General features: G+C 48.3%; 8 protein-coding genes across 12 annotated transcripts; 3 read left to right on the forward strand and 5 right to left on the reverse strand.

Annotated features, from left to right (window-relative positions):
- Positions 1-136: 136 nt before the first annotated feature.
- Positions 137-3,761, reverse strand: FOXG_01145 (subtilisin). Its single transcript, XM_018377924.1, has 2 exons — positions 1,645-3,761; positions 137-1,594 (listed from the first exon to the last, which is right to left on the reverse strand). Exons 1-2 carry the CDS (start codon positions 1,951-1,953, stop codon positions 653-655), a joined length of 1,251 nt encoding a protein of 416 aa, XP_018233725.1. The 5' UTR covers positions 1,954-3,761; the 3' UTR covers positions 137-652.
- A 3,249-nt stretch (positions 3,762-7,010) lies between these two features.
- FOXG_01146 (uncharacterized protein) lies at positions 7,011-7,795 on the reverse strand. The gene has a single exon (XM_018377925.1). The coding sequence runs from the start codon at positions 7,662-7,664 to the stop codon at positions 7,104-7,106; it is 561 nt and encodes a 186-aa protein (XP_018233726.1). The 5' UTR covers positions 7,665-7,795; the 3' UTR covers positions 7,011-7,103.
- A 149-nt stretch (positions 7,796-7,944) lies between these two features.
- FOXG_01147 (beta-mannosidase) lies at positions 7,945-11,129 on the reverse strand. The gene is made up of 2 exons (XM_018377926.1): positions 10,323-11,129; positions 7,945-10,274 (listed from the first exon to the last, which is right to left on the reverse strand). The coding sequence occupies exons 1-2, from the start codon at positions 10,830-10,832 to the stop codon at positions 8,217-8,219; spliced, it is 2,568 nt and encodes an 855-aa protein (XP_018233727.1). The 5' UTR covers positions 10,833-11,129; the 3' UTR covers positions 7,945-8,216.
- Positions 11,130-11,368: 239 nt separating this feature from the next.
- Positions 11,369-13,256, reverse strand: FOXG_01148 (uncharacterized protein). 4 transcript variants are annotated; one of them, XM_018377929.1, is made up of 4 exons: positions 12,882-13,256; positions 12,762-12,826; positions 12,520-12,649; positions 11,369-12,466 (listed from the first exon to the last, which is right to left on the reverse strand). In XM_018377929.1, the coding sequence occupies exons 1-4, from the start codon at positions 12,942-12,944 to the stop codon at positions 11,705-11,707; spliced, it is 1,020 nt and encodes a 339-aa protein (XP_018233730.1). In that variant the 5' UTR covers positions 12,945-13,256; the 3' UTR covers positions 11,369-11,704. The 4 variants fall into 4 exon arrangements, with proteins under 4 accessions (XP_018233730.1, XP_018233729.1, XP_018233728.1 ...); XM_018377928.1 differs by having other exon boundaries at positions 12,520-12,826; XM_018377930.1 differs by having other exon boundaries at positions 11,380-12,466; positions 12,762-13,256.
- A 538-nt stretch (positions 13,257-13,794) lies between these two features.
- Positions 13,795-15,632, forward strand: FOXG_01149 (homocitrate synthase). Its single transcript, XM_018377931.1, has 4 exons — positions 13,795-14,289; positions 14,340-14,638; positions 14,690-14,838; positions 14,896-15,632. Exons 1-4 carry the CDS (start codon positions 14,118-14,120, stop codon positions 15,470-15,472), a joined length of 1,197 nt encoding a protein of 398 aa, XP_018233732.1. The 5' UTR covers positions 13,795-14,117; the 3' UTR covers positions 15,473-15,632.
- Positions 15,633-15,876: 244 nt separating this feature from the next.
- FOXG_01150 (uncharacterized protein) lies at positions 15,877-16,998 on the forward strand. 2 transcript variants are annotated; one of them, XM_018377932.1, is made up of 3 exons: positions 15,877-16,016; positions 16,070-16,325; positions 16,388-16,998. In XM_018377932.1, the coding sequence occupies exons 1-3, from the start codon at positions 15,892-15,894 to the stop codon at positions 16,880-16,882; spliced, it is 876 nt and encodes a 291-aa protein (XP_018233733.1). In that variant the 5' UTR covers positions 15,877-15,891; the 3' UTR covers positions 16,883-16,998. The 2 variants fall into 2 exon arrangements, with proteins under 2 accessions (XP_018233733.1, XP_018233734.1); XM_018377933.1 differs by having other exon boundaries at positions 15,877-16,325.
- Positions 16,999-17,064: 66 nt separating this feature from the next.
- On the forward strand, positions 17,065-19,119 carry FOXG_01151 (glycerate dehydrogenase). Its single transcript, XM_018377934.1, has 2 exons — positions 17,065-17,517; positions 17,571-19,119. The coding sequence occupies exons 1-2, from the start codon at positions 17,328-17,330 to the stop codon at positions 18,464-18,466; spliced, it is 1,086 nt and encodes a 361-aa protein (XP_018233735.1). The 5' UTR covers positions 17,065-17,327; the 3' UTR covers positions 18,467-19,119.
- A 123-nt stretch (positions 19,120-19,242) lies between these two features.
- Positions 19,243-19,751, reverse strand: FOXG_18019 (uncharacterized protein; the record flags this gene model as incomplete). Its single annotated transcript, XM_018398060.1, has 1 exon — positions 19,243-19,751. Exon 1 carries the CDS (start codon positions 19,378-19,380, stop codon positions 19,243-19,245), a length of 138 nt encoding a protein of 45 aa, XP_018233736.1. The 5' UTR covers positions 19,381-19,751.
- Positions 19,752-19,974: the final 223 nt, after the last annotated feature.

The raw sequence follows: 19,974 nt of genomic DNA on the forward strand, positions 1-19,974 counted from the left end.
GCCTACCTAAACTTATATAACGTTATTGAATATTGGTTTTTTGTCCGAGCTACGGCCCCAAAGTAGGATATCACTTATCAGGGCTGCTCGAAACCCAGGGGAGGATCAAGAAAACTTCTAACCGTAAATCAAAGCGCTAAAAAAGATTTATCTAAAGATATACCAAATCTATACTAAATTTGAGTATGGTTTTTATTAGAATTACCTAGGTCTTCTATCATTTAGAGTAGAAATCAGAAGCTTTCGTGCTTCCACCAGGCTACTCGAGATAGACTAATACAGTAATGGCAATGGCCATAGAAGTGACCCTTACCATAGGTCTTCGGACAGTCTTGAAGTTTCAAAAGCTTAATTCTTATAGCCATATCAAACTATCATACAGGTATTAGTGCATTGAGAGGAGAAGTCACATATTCCGTTTACGACCGTCGAGGCCTTAAGATCTCGCGATATGTACAGTTGTATATTCAGATGGCCTATGAACAGCGACTTTCGAATCAAAGAGTGTCCCCAAATTCCTCCAATATCCGCCTTCATAATCTTGTAGTCATTCTCAATCTCATATATACTCATCGTTCCCAACCCTCATCCTCCTCTTGGATCAAGGTCTCACAACAGACATCCATCGTCTCTTTTGGTGATGTTAAAGCGCTTACTGGGCAGTGTTGCCGTTGTTACCGATCAGGTTGGGGGAGCTGCGGAGGTTGCCAGTGATCTGGCCAGAAGTAGCAGTGCTGGTGAGCCAGTTGGTGACACCAGAGACGCCGGAGACACCGTTGACAGAGATACCGTAAAGGACAAGACCAGCAATGTGGGGAGTAGCCATAGAGGTACCGCTGATGCTGTTGGTGGCACTGTTGCTAGTGTACCACGCAGAGAGAACGGCGGAACCGGGAGCAAAGATGTCAAGGACGGTGCCGTAGTTGGAGTAAGAGGCAATGGCCCAGTTGCTGTCGATAGCACCGACGGTGATAGCGCTGGCAGCAGAAGCAGGAGAGGTGTTGGCGGCGTTGGCACCATCGTTTCCAGCAGCAATGGCAGAGATGATACCAGATCGGGAAGCAGAGTCGACGGCGTTGTTGAAAGAAGCAGAGTAACCACCACCAAGAGACATGTTCACGACAGAGCGAGCAGTTCGACTCTTGGAGATGATATCGTTGGCGGCCCAGTTGAAACCAGCGAGAATGATAGAGGTGCTAGAAGAGCTGCCCTGGAAGACCTTGACAGCCTGGATGGTGGCCTTCTTGGAGACACCATAGGTCTTGCCGGCAATGGTGCCAGAGACGTGAGTACCGTGGCCTACAGAATCGGCGTTGTCGCCACTGAAGGCAGTGTAGACGGCCTGAGCACGACCCTCAAATTCATTGTGGGTGGTTCGAACACCAGTGTCGACGACGTAGGCATATGTGTTGGTACCAGCGTTGGTATCGTAGATGTAGCTGGTAGATCCCCTGGAACGGTGAGAGACCGTGCCGAGTCCCCAAGTGGCGCCACTCTGAGTAGTCAAGGCACGCTTTGCAAGAGTCTCTGCCTCTTCTTCCTCCTCCTCAACCCAGTTGATGACCCACTCGCGGTCCTCTTCGACGATGGCAACCTGGACTAGATATCAGCATCGATAGTTCATCGACATTCGGTGTCACTTACATCGGGGTTCTCCTTAATCTCCTTGATGGTGCTCTTGTCGAAAGAGCCAGCATAGCCGTGGAAGCCATACTTGCCGTTGTAGGTGCGCTCAACACCCTTCTCGGCACGCTTGTTCAGTCCACGCTTGTGAACATCCTCAACCCAGCTGAGATGGCTCTCGACATCGGCAGCAGCAATATCAGACTTGAGGGTGACGATGTACTTGCCAGGAATGATCTTGCTGGAGTCAACCTTGGCAGTAGTAGGAGCGGCGTTGACGAGCCCGAGGAGGGTTGTAGCGGCGAAAGTGAGGCTCTTGAAGTTCACCATTGTGAAGATACAAAGGATCAGAGGCAGAACAAGAGACGATTGGGGATGCTTGTGTGTGGATGAGACTGAGGGTGATGATGATGAAAAGGTAAGTTGTTTTGAGGAGGAGGACAACACGTCTTATATAGATCTGATCTATGTTGCTAGGCGACTGCTTCAATAACAATATGGATGGGCTGATACGGGGTTCGTATGTTGAGTTCATGAAGTCACCTCTGCCAGCCATCCGCAGCCATGATACATGGTAACGTTAGCTATCATTGTGGTGGCAGAAGTATATCGAACGGTTTGTGGAGAGAGACTTTGTTCTTTGGTGCCCCCCCTGAAGTCAAAAGCCCAACAGCCGGAGATTCTCAACCCCAGCTTACAGAGTGCAGGGTTTGTAAGGTGCAAATCTGCAAGTGTCTTGCATCTATTCCCAGACATGATGTCCCATCAAGACACAATCGAAGGGATAATTTTCATCAGCTTCCTCTTGCGGCGACAACCGACAGATTTACGTAGCGTCTCGCCATCGTCTTCAGCAACGCCAGACAAAAAGAGGAAGGCGAGATGCGATGCATCGAGGCGGCAGAAGCTCTGAGAGGCGACTCAGGATAACGAGAGTGCAAAAGTTCTTGAGAATGCAAGAAGCAGGTCGGTGGGCCTGGCATCAAGGCCAAGAAGGATGCATGGGACTTTCATCGTAACGAATACCTTGATGATAGAGCACCAGGATATCATAATGGGTCTCAATTGACTTCCTGAACACAACCGGCTTGTCTCACAACTTATGAACAACAATACGTTGACGGAATTCGATTGCATGTGATGAGACATGGTGTGAGGAATAAGGAGGCTACCATCAATAACCTTGGCTATAGTTGGGTGTATTCAGGATCTGTTCAGTGGAACTCCCTGCCGTCAATCATGATCGACATGGCACTAAGAAAACAACCCTCCAACAAGTTACTCCTAAAGATCAACCAAGTAGTCTCGGCCTAGCCTCATATCTCGATCTTGGCAGTGACTGCCGGTATCCAGAACTCCTCAGATGATAATGGGGAGCGGCCCGAGGGGGAAGGCAAATGCCTTCTAGTCCCTGATTGGAGGCAGGAAACAGGAACATAGCCAGTCGGAATCATGGATCGGCCCGTAGAAGATGCATAAATCCTAGTTCGAGGTGTTTATCGTCAGAGGCTTGGTGAATTGATAGTCGAAAGAAGTCGAGCGGGAAGTTAGTGAACTGCCTGATAAAGCAACTATGCTTCTCCGCAACTCCAGCATAGCCAAAGCAGGCTAGACATTGCCCCTTGATGACCTAGCCCTACCGATGACAACAGCCGTGCGGGAAGGGTTTCACACCAAGAGCTATGCTGCAACTTGAATAGAGGTTCCAGTCATAGATGAGCATCAAATCAACTTCCTCTTTGGGACACTATGTCCGAGTAGGTGCGTATCGTTGCCGCCGCTGGCCTCGCAGGACAAGACACTGATTCGAATGCTCATTTTCGCTGGAGGCTGATACAGTGAGGCTAAGTTGTAGGGAAAGCACCCTTGCTTAGCCTCATGATTCTATGTCTCGAAGCCCACGGGAGGATGAAAAGGAGGGCAGCGTGATTTGATGCGAGGGGTTGGAGTGCACTCCTTACAGAAGTCTTAGATGATCTATATCGATTGTCTCAAACGTTGCAATGAAGATATCGAGATGGTAACAAAGCGATCAAAGCCTGGTATTTGGTATCCCTGTTCATTGAATCTGTCGTAATCTACATTCCATCGAGTTTGCGCCGGCGAATAGATATCCTGAGTAGTTGTAAAGTTGAAGTTTCCCACTGTAAGGCCTGGGTGGAGTTGATAGACTAATAGAGGGGCCGGAGATGCCACGGGCAAAAGCCAAGAGTGGGGAAATAGATCAACCAATGAGAAGTAGCGGAAGGAGTAAACGGGTTGTTGGTTCTTTCCTGTCTTACCTGTCTGCAGAGATAAAGATTTGTGGCTTGGACCCAGCAGGTGCATTGACGCACCCCAGAAGTCTAACTTACAACAACAACAACATCATCATCAGGCTTCACAATCACTTGTTCAAGGGTGAGGCCAAGACACTTTAACCCCTGCAGAGACACGGAGATTTTCACTACCCGTTAGCGCCTTCCTTCCCGTGCCAGTTTAATTCTAACCATAATTCTATTCCATTCTACCTATCGAAGCCTGATTTAGGGTGCTAATCTCGAGTCCCTTTTAGGTATCTGCCCAACCTTGGTCAAGGCCAACCTCAGTAATGAATGGACCCCGCTCTATCTTCACATCTCATGACCCTTGCTCATGCATTCGACTAATCAATCAATTAGCCCTTATCAGCACCGCATGATGCTATCAGAACAAAAGTACCTGTCATGTTCTTGGATAGTACCTATTCTAATGTGTTGCATTAGGTTATCGGTCAGCCAAGACCTACGTATCATTCTTGTTCAATACCGAACTAGACTCCGAGTCCAGGCAACCCAACCCATTCGTGGAAACTATCCGACAACACTCGCACGCCATCTTGTACAGCACTCGCTTATGGCCAAGGAACTTTTTGACTGGTCTAGCGATGTTTTGAGTCAGGAGACGCTGACAACCCTGGTCGCTCTCAATAGCTTAGGAAGACCAGCAATTGGCTGCCATCATCGATACCCTGCTTTGAGCCTTTTCAATAACTGTCCAAGGCATACACATCATACTGCTTAGCGAATCTGTTTATTACTCCGTGACCACGCCGCACGATCGCCACGGCCCGCCGGAATCCTCTCGACAAAGGTTTACTACTGTTGCGAGGCTCAGGAACAACAGCAAGAGCTGAAACTGATCTTACGGCTATCAACCGAAGCTGGCTCTCGCAGTCATCCCTAAAACTGAAAGTAGACCACGCCGCTTTGACGTTTAAGCATCTATTAAGCTTTACGCCAAGTGGTGTCCTTTTGCCCTGGGCTAGTCTGAACTCAACTCATGGCTCAAACTTGATGCCACAAGGTAGCATCTGCTTTAACCACAAGAGTCCGTATGCAATATGGCACCTCTCTCACTTTGGATGAGATCATCGATGTGGCATGCCCGCTTCCTGTACCCTGAGGACCCTTGTCGCCGTTGAATCGACGAGTGTCGCCACTACATGAGATCCTGCCGCTAGGAAGACCTACCACAAAAGTACTTACGACCTTGATTACTTGAGCTCCTTCCTAGCTGGTCACTATTGTCTTCGAACCGAGAGCTATGTCACGATAAGGATCCCATATTGTTCAATATCGTCAGCAGGGAAAGTCGCCTGCGAGGCACCTCAAAATCCATCCCACACAGCTTCGAGGCGACAGACTCCAACAAAGGTTCCCACATCCTGGAAGAGATCAGGCTTCCGAACATAGATAAGCGCCACGGTTAGCCAGCTATATGTGCGTTAAGTCTTTGAGGCAACCTGAGCGGTAGCAGTGATATCCAATCACGCAAGGCACGAGGCTTCCAAGACTTCTAGACTACTCTCGCCTTTCTATGGAGGGTGTTCTGCACACACCATTCGAGTTAAAGATCTTCGAAAACGTTCATGCATCTACTTCCATCAATACATACTTCTAGCTCTTCGCTCTTCTTCGATTAATCACTTACGACCATTCACAACAAGAAGTTGCTTCTGCTACCTTCCTGTTTACACCATAGTCGCCGAGATGCTGCATCAGCAGGATACAGCGCGTCTATCAGATGGTATCTGGTTTACGCTAGAACGTAGGGACACTGATCTTTCTTCGATTTCTCTGACCACAAGCAAGCTTTAGAGACTCTTCCACAGCTTCTACCATAACCAAGCCCCCCTTACTCAGTGATAGACCATATTTACAACTTAAGAAGCAAAACAATAAGGGGCTAGGCATTTCAAGCCTGTCTAAAGCTATATGAATTTTCGAAATAGTAATCGTTGGGGCCGCTATTGACTTCCTTTGTTGTCTAGATCTTCATTATGGTCGCCCAGTCTTAGGTGTGCCATCAAGGTGCTTGAAAAGGGCGGCCGGCATGTTTTGATTGACTCTGAACATTCTCTCATAACCTACAATCTGTTACTGGCAAGTGAATCTGATTCAAACTCTGTTTGGAAAGCGGAAGTTGGGGATAAGGCCGACCCCATAACTTAGGGAGACATGGTCGGCCCGTGGAGTAGTCATACTTAACTTATCTAAGAGGAACCTCAATTCAAGATTCTAGTTCTAACTCCAATACTAGTTCTTGACGAGAGCAGGTAACCCTGATTTAACATTGGAGCCCTAGTACTGCAGTACGGTCTTCAACTTCAGCATGAGATCCAAGTATTGAGATGCAATCCATCCCCTTGTCTTTGGAGATAGAGTTCTTAGGTAATGTTCATGACGCCCAATCACCGACGCAGCTTTTCTGATGGTCTTACACGGAACTTGCATGAGGCAGTGATACGTTGTTATCTTGCCAACACGGCGTGTGGTAGTGAAGGCAGTGTGTAGTCGCATTGCTCCGCAAAATGCTAGCTACACCTCCGGATATGCTGCTTCGTATGATCAGCGGCTCTTCACACACGAGATCATCGTCTTAATCATGTATGTTGCGTGCCACTGCGAAAACAAAACTCGAGACTCGCTAGCTCCCTCATCAGCACCCCCTCCTGTCCCTCAAGCTCATTAGTCCGAAACTTTCCCTTCCGACATTGATACTCGTCCATCATGCTTCAGTCAGGGAGTTGAGAGAAAAGAGAACATATCTGTGATTGACCGTATGGGTTCTGTCGGCCTTCAGCGCCAGTATCTCCTGAGGTGCATCCAATGCACCAGTGCTCCCGAAAACACGATTCATGACCCAACTCTTTGCGATGCTGACTGACTATATCTCTTTATGTGTGAGCACCATCAGTCTCAACTGCCGGGCTTACAGCTACTGAATAGTAGTGCCGCTCTCTTGTGGTGTAAGAGTAGCAGCCCCTATTGGTCCTCATACCAAAAGGGAGCGGCACCTCACATTGCAAAGGATATGCATTGTCAGCTCAACATGTTGGTACTTACGTCGACACTGAAACATCCAGGCTTTGTCACAGGTAACCTTAATTCAACTACCTCAAGCTGACATAGACATACAGATATTTACCGACTCCTTTCCCACCATGTCTCTTCAAGCGATCACATCGGACAAGTACTCGACTCCTTATTCCCATCAGTCTGCCTCCCATCGACTTTACTACCATCGACCTTTTTCGGGGCCCCTTCTGGCATAGGAATACCCGGAACATCCTTGAAAACCGCAAAACTTGACGGTGTCTCCTCCAATACCGGGAAGTGAAACCCGCACTGCGGACACTGTTCATGAAGAACAGCCTGCTCCTCAGCAAGATTATACTTTTTATCCTGAGTGTGATTACACACAGGACACACACGAAGCAGTCTTGTCCCAACAAGCTCGAAATTAGTGATGATGTCCTCCATAATAGCTCCGTTAGCTGCCCACTCTTTGCAGTATTTATGGTAGGTATTCTTGTGCCAGTCGTACAGAGCACCACGACTAGTCCAGAAACTGCATTCGTTGTACCAGCTTCTGTCGTCAGGATGTTCCCACCAGGTTAGGTGTAGAAATCCTGGGAGTGTCATAAGATGGCGACGTGTGTCGGCGAAGAGAACCTTGAACTTCTCGTAAGAGTCTGGGCTGGAGAAGCGGACTCTTTGCATGCTCAGATAGATAGGCATAGTGGCAGAATAATGCTTTGTGTATTGAGAGGATGGTATAGATTTGAGCTCCCTCAAAGTTTTTGTGGTATAATATCAACGAGATCGAGCATCAACTATACAGTAGTTGAAAGTAGCTGACGAGAATTTGGACCCCTTCATACTGCCATCCTCTCACTTTATACCTTACACCACCATCTGACTTCTTTTATTATGTTACTTGTCACTCAAGACTGGTCAGGAAATTATTTCCATATCAAGAACATAATCACGAAAGCATCTGCGACCATTGGCTTATCAAATATCCGGGGAAGCGGGGGTGATTAAGTTTCCTGATAAAGTTACGATAGCCGTTATGGCTTTGTGGCAAACACGAGTAAGACGTTTTGTGTGGATGTCAGCTGTTGACTAGCTCGTGAGATCTTCATAGCTTAAGCCAACCGAAACTTGCTGGTCGTATTGCTGAGACGCTTGAAGATCTAGGCAGAAAACAACATCTCCCGGGGGTTGAATGTAGCAATCAATATCAATTCACAACTTCATATGCCCGTAACATTAAAAATACTCTGTCTCTCAATCGTGGACCTGCATCCCCAAGTACTGTGTCTTGAGTACAGTACCCTTCTTGGCACCTGTAACACCAATCTTGACAACCTCACCCGGGACGATGTCGACTAGATTGTCTTCAAACTTGACCCCATCGTCTCCGCTCAATACCGCTAGTCCCTTGATAGGCACCTCAGCGCTAATCTCAACGGACTTGCATCCTTCAGAAATTTCAGTCTTGAGGTTCTTGGGCTTTTGGAAGTGTAGGTACTTCAGTGGCTCGGGCCAGTTGACATATCGTGCAATCTGTTTGCCATCCTGGTAGAAGTAAGCTGCAACAACAGTCTTCGCCTCAAGGTCAGCGTTGGGCTTCTCAACGGGGACATCCAGGGTCTTGATTTCCGTTGAGCGGTTACTCTGGAGAACTAGATCAGAAACAACTGTCTGGGAGTATGTCTCCTTTCCGGTCTCAACGTCCCAGGCCTTGACAACACAGTCTACAGTAACGTCTTCCAATTTGAGATTACTTCCCCAAATCTCAACCTTGACCTTAGTCTCAATATCAACCCTTGTGTATTTGTTCTTGGGGTGCTTGTGTTCTCTACGTGTCATGCCAATAGTGATAGGTGCCATCTCCCGCTTGATGGTGAAGTAGGAATGCTTGGGCTGAAGGTAGTAGTCACAGATGGCCCATGAAGTAACCGGCCAGCAGTCGTTGGTCTGCCAAACCAAGACACCACTGCAATACTCCTTTTTCGGACCCTGCCACTGTCGCTTCCAAAGCCTATAGGCTGAGGCTAGGGCCTCGGCTTGTAGCAGTTGGCTGTAGTAGACGTAGTCTTCCAAGGGCTCCAGCGTGAAACGGAAATTTTCGGCCATGTACAGACCCAGTCGACGCAACTGTCCATCTGCCTTGTTGTGAAAGTCAATCGTAGATGATGTTGAGAATCGCTCAGGGTCATCTTTGCCTTGTGGAAGGAAAGCATCGATGGTCTTAATATCTGGGAAACCTTCCATACCAAACTCGGAAACGAATCTACCAACGAGCTTATCATAGTCTTGGTACTTTTGTTGAGAACCGTGCCAAACATTCCATTGATGGATATCTCCAATAGTTGGGTCAGTGGTCACCTTGCCACCCCAAGGGCTGGCAATATGATAGACGGCATTTGGATGAAGATCTTTGCAAGCGTCTGGAAGTAGCTTTTCGTAAATGTAGCGGGCAGGGAAGTCGGTCTTTAACCAGCTCTCTGGGTCATGGTCGTCGAAGTCATATGTAAGATTCTCGGACTCACGCAGTTGGTAGTCCTCGTTGTTGCCAGCCCAAAGAACAATTGATGGATGGTGGCGAAGTCGCTTGATATTGGCTCGAGCTTCTCGGTCAATAGACTTCCGTAGGTCAGGCCAGGCAGGGTAGTTGCCACAAGCGAACATGAAGTCCTGCCAAACAAGGATGCCGAATTCATCGCAGGCGTCATAGAAGACATCTTCTTCGTAGATACCACCTCCCCAAACTCGGAGCATAAACTGATTGCCATCAGCGACGAGCTTGACCCAGTCTCGGTATCTCTCTTTCGTAATTCGAGGAATGAAGTTATCTGCTGGAATCCAGTTGCTTCCACCGCAGAAGATCGGGATGTTGTTGACTTGAAAAAAGAAGCTGGTACCTGGCTGACCATCAAGCTCTCGTTCAACAAGTTCAAGTTTGCGAAGGCCGATCTTCTTGGAGATTGTATCTATCTCGTTATCGTCCTCGAGAAGAGTGGCCTTGATGGTATACAGGGGTTGTTTTCCATATCTGACTGGATACCAGAGAGCCGGATCTTGGATGTGGAACGTAGTGGTTGCGTCTTTGTCTTTTACATGTGTGGTTTCAGATGCAACCTTCTTTCCATCTAAAGAGACTTCAAAGCGGACTTTTGAGGCTGTGCCTTCAACGGCCGCATGAACAACAACATCCGCCTTCTTGAGGGACTTCTCAACCTCTGACTCAGTGTAGAGATCTGCGATATGAGACTCATAAACTTCAAGGTTGATAGGTCTCCAAGGACCACATGTAAGCAAAGCGGGACCCCAATCCCAGCCCTGAGAATTAGTTAGATACTATGAAACACCAAAGATGGAATGACCTACCCAGTGGTACTGCGCCTTTCTGACAGGCAGTCTTGAGCCATCCCCATTCCAGACAACATACTTGTGGTCAGGATGCTCTTCCACTAACTTCCATCCTCTCAAATACGCCGCATCAAATGTGATGCGGAGCTCATTCTCGCCGTCCCTTTTAAGATTCTTTGTGACGTCCACCCGTTCGGGAACAAACATGTTCTCGGTCTCAAGAATCTTTTCCCCATTCAACTCAACCGTGGCGAAGGTATCCAGACCATCAAAGGCCAGAATCGCCTCTGCACCATCATGAATCTCGGGGCTAGAAAAGGTCGTCTTGTACACCCAGACAGTCTCCCCGATCCATTGAACTTTGAGCTCGTTCTTTCCAATATAAGGGTCAGGAATCTTCTTATGATGTAAAAGGTCAAGATGAACGTTTGTTGGAAATTGAGCGACTGGTAAATAAGCGGAGTCGTCTTCTTTCTCCTGCTTGAATTGCCATTTCTTGTCGATTGGGGTGACAGTGCGGGGAGCCATGACGAAAGGGTCTCAGTGAAGCTGTGATTGTACACGTTGTGAGAGAAATCGATTCAGGGGATTTACCTTATGAAAGAGTGAAGTTGAAGAATACAGAAAAGGAATAGAAAGGAATGGTTTGGTTGACGATCCGACCTTTTTGACATTGGAAGGAACGATGGCTTTAACCGGGCAATTTGCCAGGGCAGGTGCAAGTCATGATGACCCCGCGATGTACAAATGCATCCAGGTACAATCCTCGTAAGACGTCCAATTCTTTTTCTCAATCTCAATGGTCAGTTACGAGCAATAGCATGTTATTTCAACATCTACACTGCAGAAGAGTTTCCACAAGCGCTTCTACGGCACGTCGATCCGTCACACCAATAAGCGCCAACTCCAATTCTTCAAGCCAAGCTGAGTCCCGAACGATGAATGGTGGAATTTCAACTCCGCAAGCATCTGGTGATGAGTAACTCACTCTGCTTTACTTATGAATTTGACGTCAGCCCTTTATTCGAGATCAATATTAGCCCACCACTTACACCCCAGTCTTTGGTATAGATGGTGTTGACCTTCACTGTTTGCTTCTGAAGAATAGAGTAATTATTGCTCAAATCGAACAGCTATGTCGACGGGTGGTATCTTCTCGAAGTCTCTAAGAAAGAGTTGACATTACTATGTACATTATTCGGACTCAAGTACAGCTCGCAAACTCGCTTAGTCGTGTGCAGTTCGCAGCTTCATCTCGTCTATCCAAACGCCAAACACGCTGATGAACGAATGTTTTCCTAAACACTACCGGTCTAACCATGCAACCGGATATCTTCAAACACTGCCTATCCATTACCGGGAGCTCCAAGCGGAAAAGAGGTAAAACATAGCTTGAACAATCAACAACAACCACCACCTCTCCGCCGATTGCTCAGCGTAAAAACCTCTTCCCACTCCCGTAGTCCCCAGTTCTGCGTCCTGTTCTTTTTCCTCCTCCTTCTCAGTCCGCTATGACCATCGTCCACAGTGGCGCCCGTCATAGAACTCTTGATGCTGCCTCCGTCACTGGCTGTGTTCCACCCACCGCTGTCGCCATACTGGATACCACTCGCTGGATCGTCAGGATCAATCTCTCCCAATTCAATCTTTGTGAGAATTATTCTTGCTAGTCTTTCGAAAATCTCGTCAACGCCCTCGCCGTTGAATGCGCTCGCTTCTGTCACCACCGATATTCCTGCCGTGCTAGCCCATCGACTGGATTCCGCTCGCGTAACTTCTCTGCCTTCTGGTGCGACTGTGGCTCTTTGTTGACTTCCTGCGCTTATGGATGCCCCGCGATCTCTGGTCGTGGCTGTACTTGTATAAGAGCTGCCTCCAGCGCCGAGCATACCAGATGTCAGTGTTGAGTTGGATGTGACGCTCGTTGGTGTCGGGGGCGGAAGACTTGTGTCGACGAGTGTATCGGTAAGATCGAGTTTGTTGCCAACGAGCATAAGGCTCAGGTTCGGTGATGCAAGCGCTCGGGCATCATTTAGGAAAGGTTGTAGGTTTCGGAAGGATGCGTGAGAGGTGAGGTCGTAGACGAGGATAGCGCCGGCAGCGCCTCGATAATAGGAGCGAGAGACTGATCGAAAACGTTCAGTTCCCGCCGTATCCCAGAGCTAGACCCTGTTAACGTGCTTTCTTTGTTGTCACGCGATCGAGCGTGGTATACCTGAAGCTTTATCCGTTTCCGCCTTGATCCGGTACCGACTTTGATGATTTTTGTAGCAAATTCTACGCCGATGGTTTGCGACGACAAGACTCTCCATTCATTCTTGACAAAACGATGTAGTAGGCATGACCTATAAAAGCGCAAAACGGTCAGCCGAAGACTTTGGTGTAGGAGCGCCACTATCGCGAAAGAGAGTTTGCAATCGCTCGCTTGCTCGCCAAGTGTGTCGAGTAATGACGTACTTTCCAGTTCCGCTGGGCCCAAGCAATATAATCTTGGCCAGGTAATCATACATGCTCCCTAGCTCCTTATCATGGTCAGCCGCTTGATGTCGCGTCGACAACGATGTTCCTCTCGCCTACCTGCTCCCGAGCCGTACCCGAGCTCTCCTCGCTCGCGCCGGAGTGCCGGCGAGGCCTGGTCATTGCGGGCAAATGACGAGATGGCGGAAAATAATGGCAGATGTGTTTTAGGCGGTCGGACGATATCGCATGTCTTGGCTCTCGGTTGGGTTATCGCGGTAGGTTTGTAGGAAGGGCAGTCGAGTATATAGAGAGTCGTTGTTGGATGTAGGATATAGAGGAGGAGTAAGATGTCCTTGTTCTTGTTTTTGTAGCCGTTAAAATTGACAAGAAAAGACGATGCAATGCGATCGATCCCTGGACATGGATGGAATGGATGTTTACATGCCCTGTTCTGTCTGCTCGGTGAGAGCGAGGGTGGGTCACCCTGTAAATAGCTGGAGTCCTCAAGCTGTAACGGGAGATAGCGTCATTAGGTGATGATAACGTGACGATGTATCCGTAAATGGGAGCCCGATAACACCGCCTGAGCTTGAGTGGATCGTTGTCACTGTTTGAATTCTTGGAATAAGATAATTGGCTACAGATAAATAGATTTGCCGATCGGTAGAGATGTAAAATCTGGGGTTCTCGGGACATGAAATCTCTGATTTTTCTACTGATATGGAGACTGATTCACATCATATGCGTCCTCGCCTAAGCCTTTGCTTGCGACTTGCGGTGCATCATGTCTGCATAATTGATAACGCGGCATTTGTCTCACAGATTCAGCGTCGTTTCAACCCTGAAGTTACGAATTGAAACAGAAAGTACAAGAATAGAACTGTGTTTTGCTATTCAGCTGACGTTTGCACTATTCCGGGTAAATAAGCTTATTACGTATAGAAAAACTAAGACTGTCACACACAATCTTTAGCTGTCTGGCCTAGGTAAAAAAGAGAAGCTGGTAATAGCCAACATCCTCTTACGACTACATATATTGTATACTTTAGGCCCGGCCATGGAAAACCGATATACAATCTCCTCCAATGTTTACTCCGTACGTGGCTTTGTTTGCTGTCGACGTAGGACCGAATGCAAGGATTGAGGAACTCATTGACTCATTGGCTTCTCAAAAGGATACATTTTAGCCACAGGCCGATCTGCGGCCAATCTTGAGTCACCAAGCATGGGTATACATAAAAGCCCCCTCCCACAATTTTCTCTCACGGTAGAGTCAAGCAAAGTAGACAACATCAGCTAGCAACACGACACATAGATCGGACACAGCAAAATCTTGATGCTAAAGCAGACACAATGCAGTCAGCCAACAACCCCATCTCCCACCATACCAGCCACACCATGGGCCAAGGTGCCGCCAGTAGCAACGGCGGCGACAATAGCTGCGGAGCGAATTGCGTGGATAACCATGTTGGCCATGCAATTGGCGATGGAGATGGGGTTGTCCGAGTCTCGGGTGGAGAGACTGGTAAGATTCTATATGATAGACAATATTGGTTCCTAGCTAATGCCTTATAGGAAACGATAGAGGCCATGTCGTGGAAGCCTCCGTAACGGATGTTGGTGTCAACGACTTGAACCAAACTACTACTACCTACGATGAATCGGACGATGAAAGCTCCCTCGCGGACAGTTCCGGCTCCATTAGCGATGGACCAAGCTTTGGAGGAACTTCGATCAGATCCCTTGGCAGCATGTCCAACTTCAGCATCATCGACACTACTCTGCGTGAGGGCGAGCAGTTCATCAACGGCAATTACGACACTGAGACTAAGCTCAAGATTGCTCGAGCTCTGGATGACATTGGTGTTGAATACGTGAGTCTGTTGAATAAGCAAATAATAGATCTCAACTAACACATGATCCAGATTGAAGTGACCTCACCTGCTGCTTCTCCTCAGTCCAAGTTGGACTGCGCGGCTATCTGCAAGCTGGGTCTCAAGGCCAAGGTTCTTTGCCATATTCGATGCAACATGGACGATGCCAGAACCGCGGTTGAGACCGGTGTCGATGGAATGTAAGTCGAAACAACCTCCAATGCGGTTATCCTATTCAATTGACACTCTTACCACAGCAACATGTGCATCGGCACTTCCACTCAGCTCATGGAGCATTCCCACGGAAAGGATCTCGACTGGATCGCCGCCAAGGCCAAGGAGGTCATCGAGTTCACCCAGGCCCACGGCATTGAGGTACGATTCTCCGGCGAGGACTCATTCCGCTCCGACTTCAGTGAGATTCTGAAGCTCTACTCGCTCATGGACCGTCTCGGCGCCCACCGCGTTGGAATTGCCGACACCGTTGGCGGTGCGACTCCTCGTGAGGTCTTTGACAAGATCTCCACGCTCAAGCAGATGGTCGGATGCGATATCGAGACTCACTTCCACAATGACACTGGATGTGCTGTCGCCAACGCCTACACTGCGATTGAGGCTGGGGCCACTCACATTGACACCACTGTCTTGGGCATTGGAGAGAGGAATGGAATTACTTCCCTTTCCAAGCTCTTGCAGTGCATGCTGCAGATGGGCCATGACTCTGTTTTGGCCAAGTACAAGCTTGAGAAGATTCCTGCTCTCGAACAGCTTGTCGCTGAAGCCGTTAACATCGAGATCCCCTGGAACAACGCTTCACTTGCGGCATATCTCTGAATGTAAACAAGTCAGAGATCGCCTCGCATGGCTAGAGCCAGACGGCTCAACTTACCTTTCTATACTGCTAAGCTTTTAGTGAGGAGTATCAAGTAGTACTCGTATAGTGAATTGAAAAATCTGTCTAAGATGGTGCTGCCGTAGTGTATTCAAGTTACCCTGTACACTGTGTTGAAAGAACAATTGGGTACAAACTAAAATTGAAGCCGAACCTTTCTTTGTGATGGGAACCAGTGTTATTATTTTGATCTTGATATTTAAAAAGTTCGATATGAGTACTTCAATAGTCTCACTTGCACTCCAGGTAAGTAATTGCAAGCATACCATGACTTACAAGGACCCATCAAAGTCGACAAGTAGCCGAGGCATGTTCGGGTCAGCCACCCCCGGATTCCCCACGTGTGCTTAAATCGCCGAGAATGAATGACATCCCCAGGTCAGTTCGATACCAGTTCATTCCCCCGTTCTTTTCATATTTTTTACAATTCATACATTCAACAGCCATCATGAAGATTCAAGGCCGAACATTTGTCATCTCCGGAGGGTAGGCAGAGCCACATCAAAACACTCAGTCACATGTCGCTGACTTAGATACAGTGCTTCCGGCCTTGGCCAGGCATGCGTTGAAGATATATGCGCCAATGGCGGCAATGTGGCCATTCTCGACATGAATGAGGAGAATGGACAAGAACTAGTCAAGAAATTGGGTCCATCGGCCAAATTCTTCGAATGCAATGTGTTGGAAACAGAGAGTGTTACCAAGGCTGTCCAAGGTGCTGCACAATGGGCCAAAGAGACGGGGAAGCCTCTTGGAGGTGTGATTGCAGCAGCTGGCGTATCAACTCCTGCGACGGTAAGACTCTTCAAAGTTGCGACTAAGTGGGTAAAAGCATAACTAACTGATTGACTTGATAGATGCTTGATCGTAATGGTGCTGCCTTCAGCCTTGATGACTTTGACTTTGTTATCAACGTCAACCTCCGCGGCACAATCGACCTCGTGCGTCAGACTCTCGAGCACCTTGCAAAGGTAGACCCCGAAGGATCTGACGGCGAGCGAGGTGTTGTCATCATGGTAGCTTCATCAGCAGCCTTTGATGGTCAAAAGGGTCAAGTCTCTTATTCCGCCAGTAAAGGCGCCGTGACAGCCATGACACTGCCCATGGCACGAGATCTTGCTCGATATGGCATCCGAGTCGTGACCATTGCGCCTAGTCTGTTTGACAGCCGAATGACAAGCGTGATGCCCGAGAAAGTCAAGAAGAGTCTCGAGGGCGCGATGGAGTTTCCCAAGAGAGCTGGTCAGCCTAAGGAGTTTGCGCAATTGGCGCGGCAGGGCATTGAGAATGTCATGTTGAATGGTGTTGTTATTAGGTTGGATGGTGCTATGAGAATGCCCAGCAAAATGTAAGATAGATATTCATCTTGTATTATTGAGAGTCGTTGGATTTGTCAGATTTGAAATACAATAATAGATTGGTAATTTGAATGATCATGTAATTCATTTTGGTTGTTGGACACTGGAAGCTTGGCTTTGCTCTGCCGAGAATAGTTTCCGAGGGAGCTATTGCGAGATCGGATCAGCATCCGGCAGAGAACTTACCCACCTCGCGACATTCGTAATCAACGTCACAACCTTCCGTTTAAAACTCTAGAATACCTTCATCAACAGCACCTGAAAGGAAAATTAATAGCTGCTGCTTTAAAGAATTAGCCCGACATCCTTTGCTCAGAAACACCAGCGTGACACAGTGTCTATAATACGACTACTTACACTGCTTACCTCTCCATTTAACTCATACACCAACACAGCTGTATCAGCCAGCATAACCACCAAACCATTTGCAGCTCCAACAATGGCCCCAACCAAAATAGCAATTCTGGACGACTACCAAGGGGTCGCTGATCCCTTCTTCAAGAAACTCGACCCATCCAAGTATGAAGTCGTGTCTATCAAGGATACGTTGCTGCCTTACAACCACCCAGACAGCTCACAATCAAACAAGGATGCTCTAGTTGAGAGATTCAAGCCCTTCGATGTTATCTGTAAGTATAATATCTTGTTAGGAGGTCCGGAAATAAGCGGCTGATAGACACAGGCACGATGAGGGAGCGCACGCCCTTTCCTCGAGAGTTGATCGAGCAACTCCCCTCACTCAAGCTTCTCCTCACCACAGCATTTCGCAACAGATCCCTGGACCTAGATACCCTCAAAGAACGAGGGATCCCAGTTGCCGGAACAGTCGATAAGCCCCGTAGCGGCAAGCCGGTGCTCGCTGGCACGGGCAGCACCACTCAACACTGCGTCACTCTCATCCTCTCGCTCGCTCGCGGCATCGCCAGGGATGACGCCGCTGTCAAGGAGGGACTGTGGCAAACTGGTCTCGCGACTGACCTCTCAGGAAAAACTTTGGGTGTCCTCGGCCTCGGGAGATTGGGAAGCGCAGTCGCGAGGATTCTCAACGTCGCATTGGGTATGAAGATTATCGCGTGGAGTAGCAACCTCACACAGGAGGCGGCAGATGAGAAGGCCAGGGAAGCTGGTCTTCCTGTCGAGGATGGGGAGGGTGAGAAGACGTTCAAAGTGGTAAGCCGAGATGAGTTCTTCAGAAATGCCGACGTGGTGTCTGTCCACCTTGTCCTGTCTGATAGGACACGCGGCATAGTCAACAAAGAGGACTTGGCAAAGATGAAGTCGACAGCCTTGTTTGTCAATACCTCTCGCGGCCCCCTCGTCGTGGAGAGAGATCTTCTCGATCATCTCAAGGCTGGCCGTATCAGGGGCGCAGCTGTCGATGTCTTTGAGCCGGAACCTCTCCCCGCCGACAGTGAGTGGCGCAACAAGAACTGGGGCCGCGATGGATCAAGTCAAGTTCTGGTCACCCCTCACATGGGTTATTGTGAGGAGGACACCATCAAGTCGTGGTATGAGCAACAAGTTGAGAACATCGAGCGATGGGCTGCCAACGAGCCGTTACACAATGTGTTCACCTAGGTATGATCGGCGAAAGAGAAAAGACAAGGACAAGGCTTCTGGAAGATGCTTATGTGCAGGACCGAGTTTCATCTCAACGGCAGAGGCAAAAGCAAATCTGAACAAACAAGCACAACTGCATACATCCATGACCTTGACAGTTCATCGTGATAGGCTCTATAGTCGAAACAATGGGAACGGATCCTTTGATATGCATGAGACTGCAGTTGGTGATCGGCGTGTTGGGACGGGCCTACCCGTTGCATCCCTGATGATACGACGGCCCCAGATTTATTGATATGCGTATGAATGTCTGTTTCGTTGAATTTACACCGAATTGAAGCCTTGGACCCACGGTGATAGTCGTGGATCAAATGACTTACATGCCCTTGGCTGTAGATCATGGCCCCATGAGTTCTCTCGTGGATTGACTCGACGCATCCCCGTTCCTTCAGGCTGGAATGCATGTCCTGATTCATAGACTTGCAGAGGTGATGTGGTTTACGGGTATTATGTTCAGAGGCAAGGATCCGCAATGTTTAAGACCTCGACTTCTGTATATTCTCCATGCTTGGTATCGTTGTTGATATTTTGGGTCGAAATGACTATCACATAGTCCTGGCAACTATTTGTTCCGTAATACGATTAACGAATGATTGATAGTATTTGCCGCCATGTTTGGGCTCAGCAGACCTCTTTCGCAGCCCTAATCTACATCCATCCGACAGCATCGCAAGGCGGTTCTCGATCATGCCTTATCAAATGCCGAATTTCCACAATACATACAACATTACCAGTCAAGGCAGAATAACCGTCAGATTCCATATCTCACCGCTAAAGGCGCTGAAGAGGCGTGTCTTGTTCATATCAGCCTTAGGATCTTCAGCTGGTATCGGGAACGGCGGCGCGTCCCTTTCTGGCTGCATTTGAGACATTGAAGCCTCGAAATCGAGAACGTGACCTTCCAAGACTAGCTATTCTCGCTCTTATACGATTAAACTAGACCTAGAAAAGGTGATCTTAGCATAAGACAGATGTGATTCAAGCCTCTTCAGGAACATGGCTTTTTTCGAGTCTTGGATTATTGATGTTGGTCGCTATGCTGGCCTCTTTTAATGGCGCGATGGTTCGGGGACGGCACGAAGCGACGGATTATATCATTCGCTTCAGGGACTATCGTGGATCTAGTGGTAATAGTATCCTTGGAGTTGCAGATTTGCACTAGGATTTTAGGGCAGGGATGCCGTTTCTAGAGTCTCGTGGCTATGGTGTTGGTGTTTCGGCCACTTATGGTGGAGCATACGCGGTTTATGGCTTGCTGAGAAGCAGCTGGAGAGACTGGATGTGGATTGATACATATTTACTGTCTTCTCTTTGGTCTCTCTTTGATCTCTGTCAGATAACGGGTCCAAGTATCCTATCCTGTTGTTCCCCGCGCATACCCCCCTTGTCTCTAAACGGGACAGTTACAGCACGATCTCTACAAGGGTCAAGGGTCTAGGCTCTGTAAGCTCGTTGGACTATTGAGC

This window comes from Fusarium oxysporum, chromosome 1, assembly GCF_000149955.1.
Source record: "Fusarium oxysporum f. sp. lycopersici 4287 chromosome 1, whole genome shotgun sequence".
Taxonomy (NCBI): domain Eukaryota; kingdom Fungi; phylum Ascomycota; class Sordariomycetes; order Hypocreales; family Nectriaceae; genus Fusarium; species Fusarium oxysporum.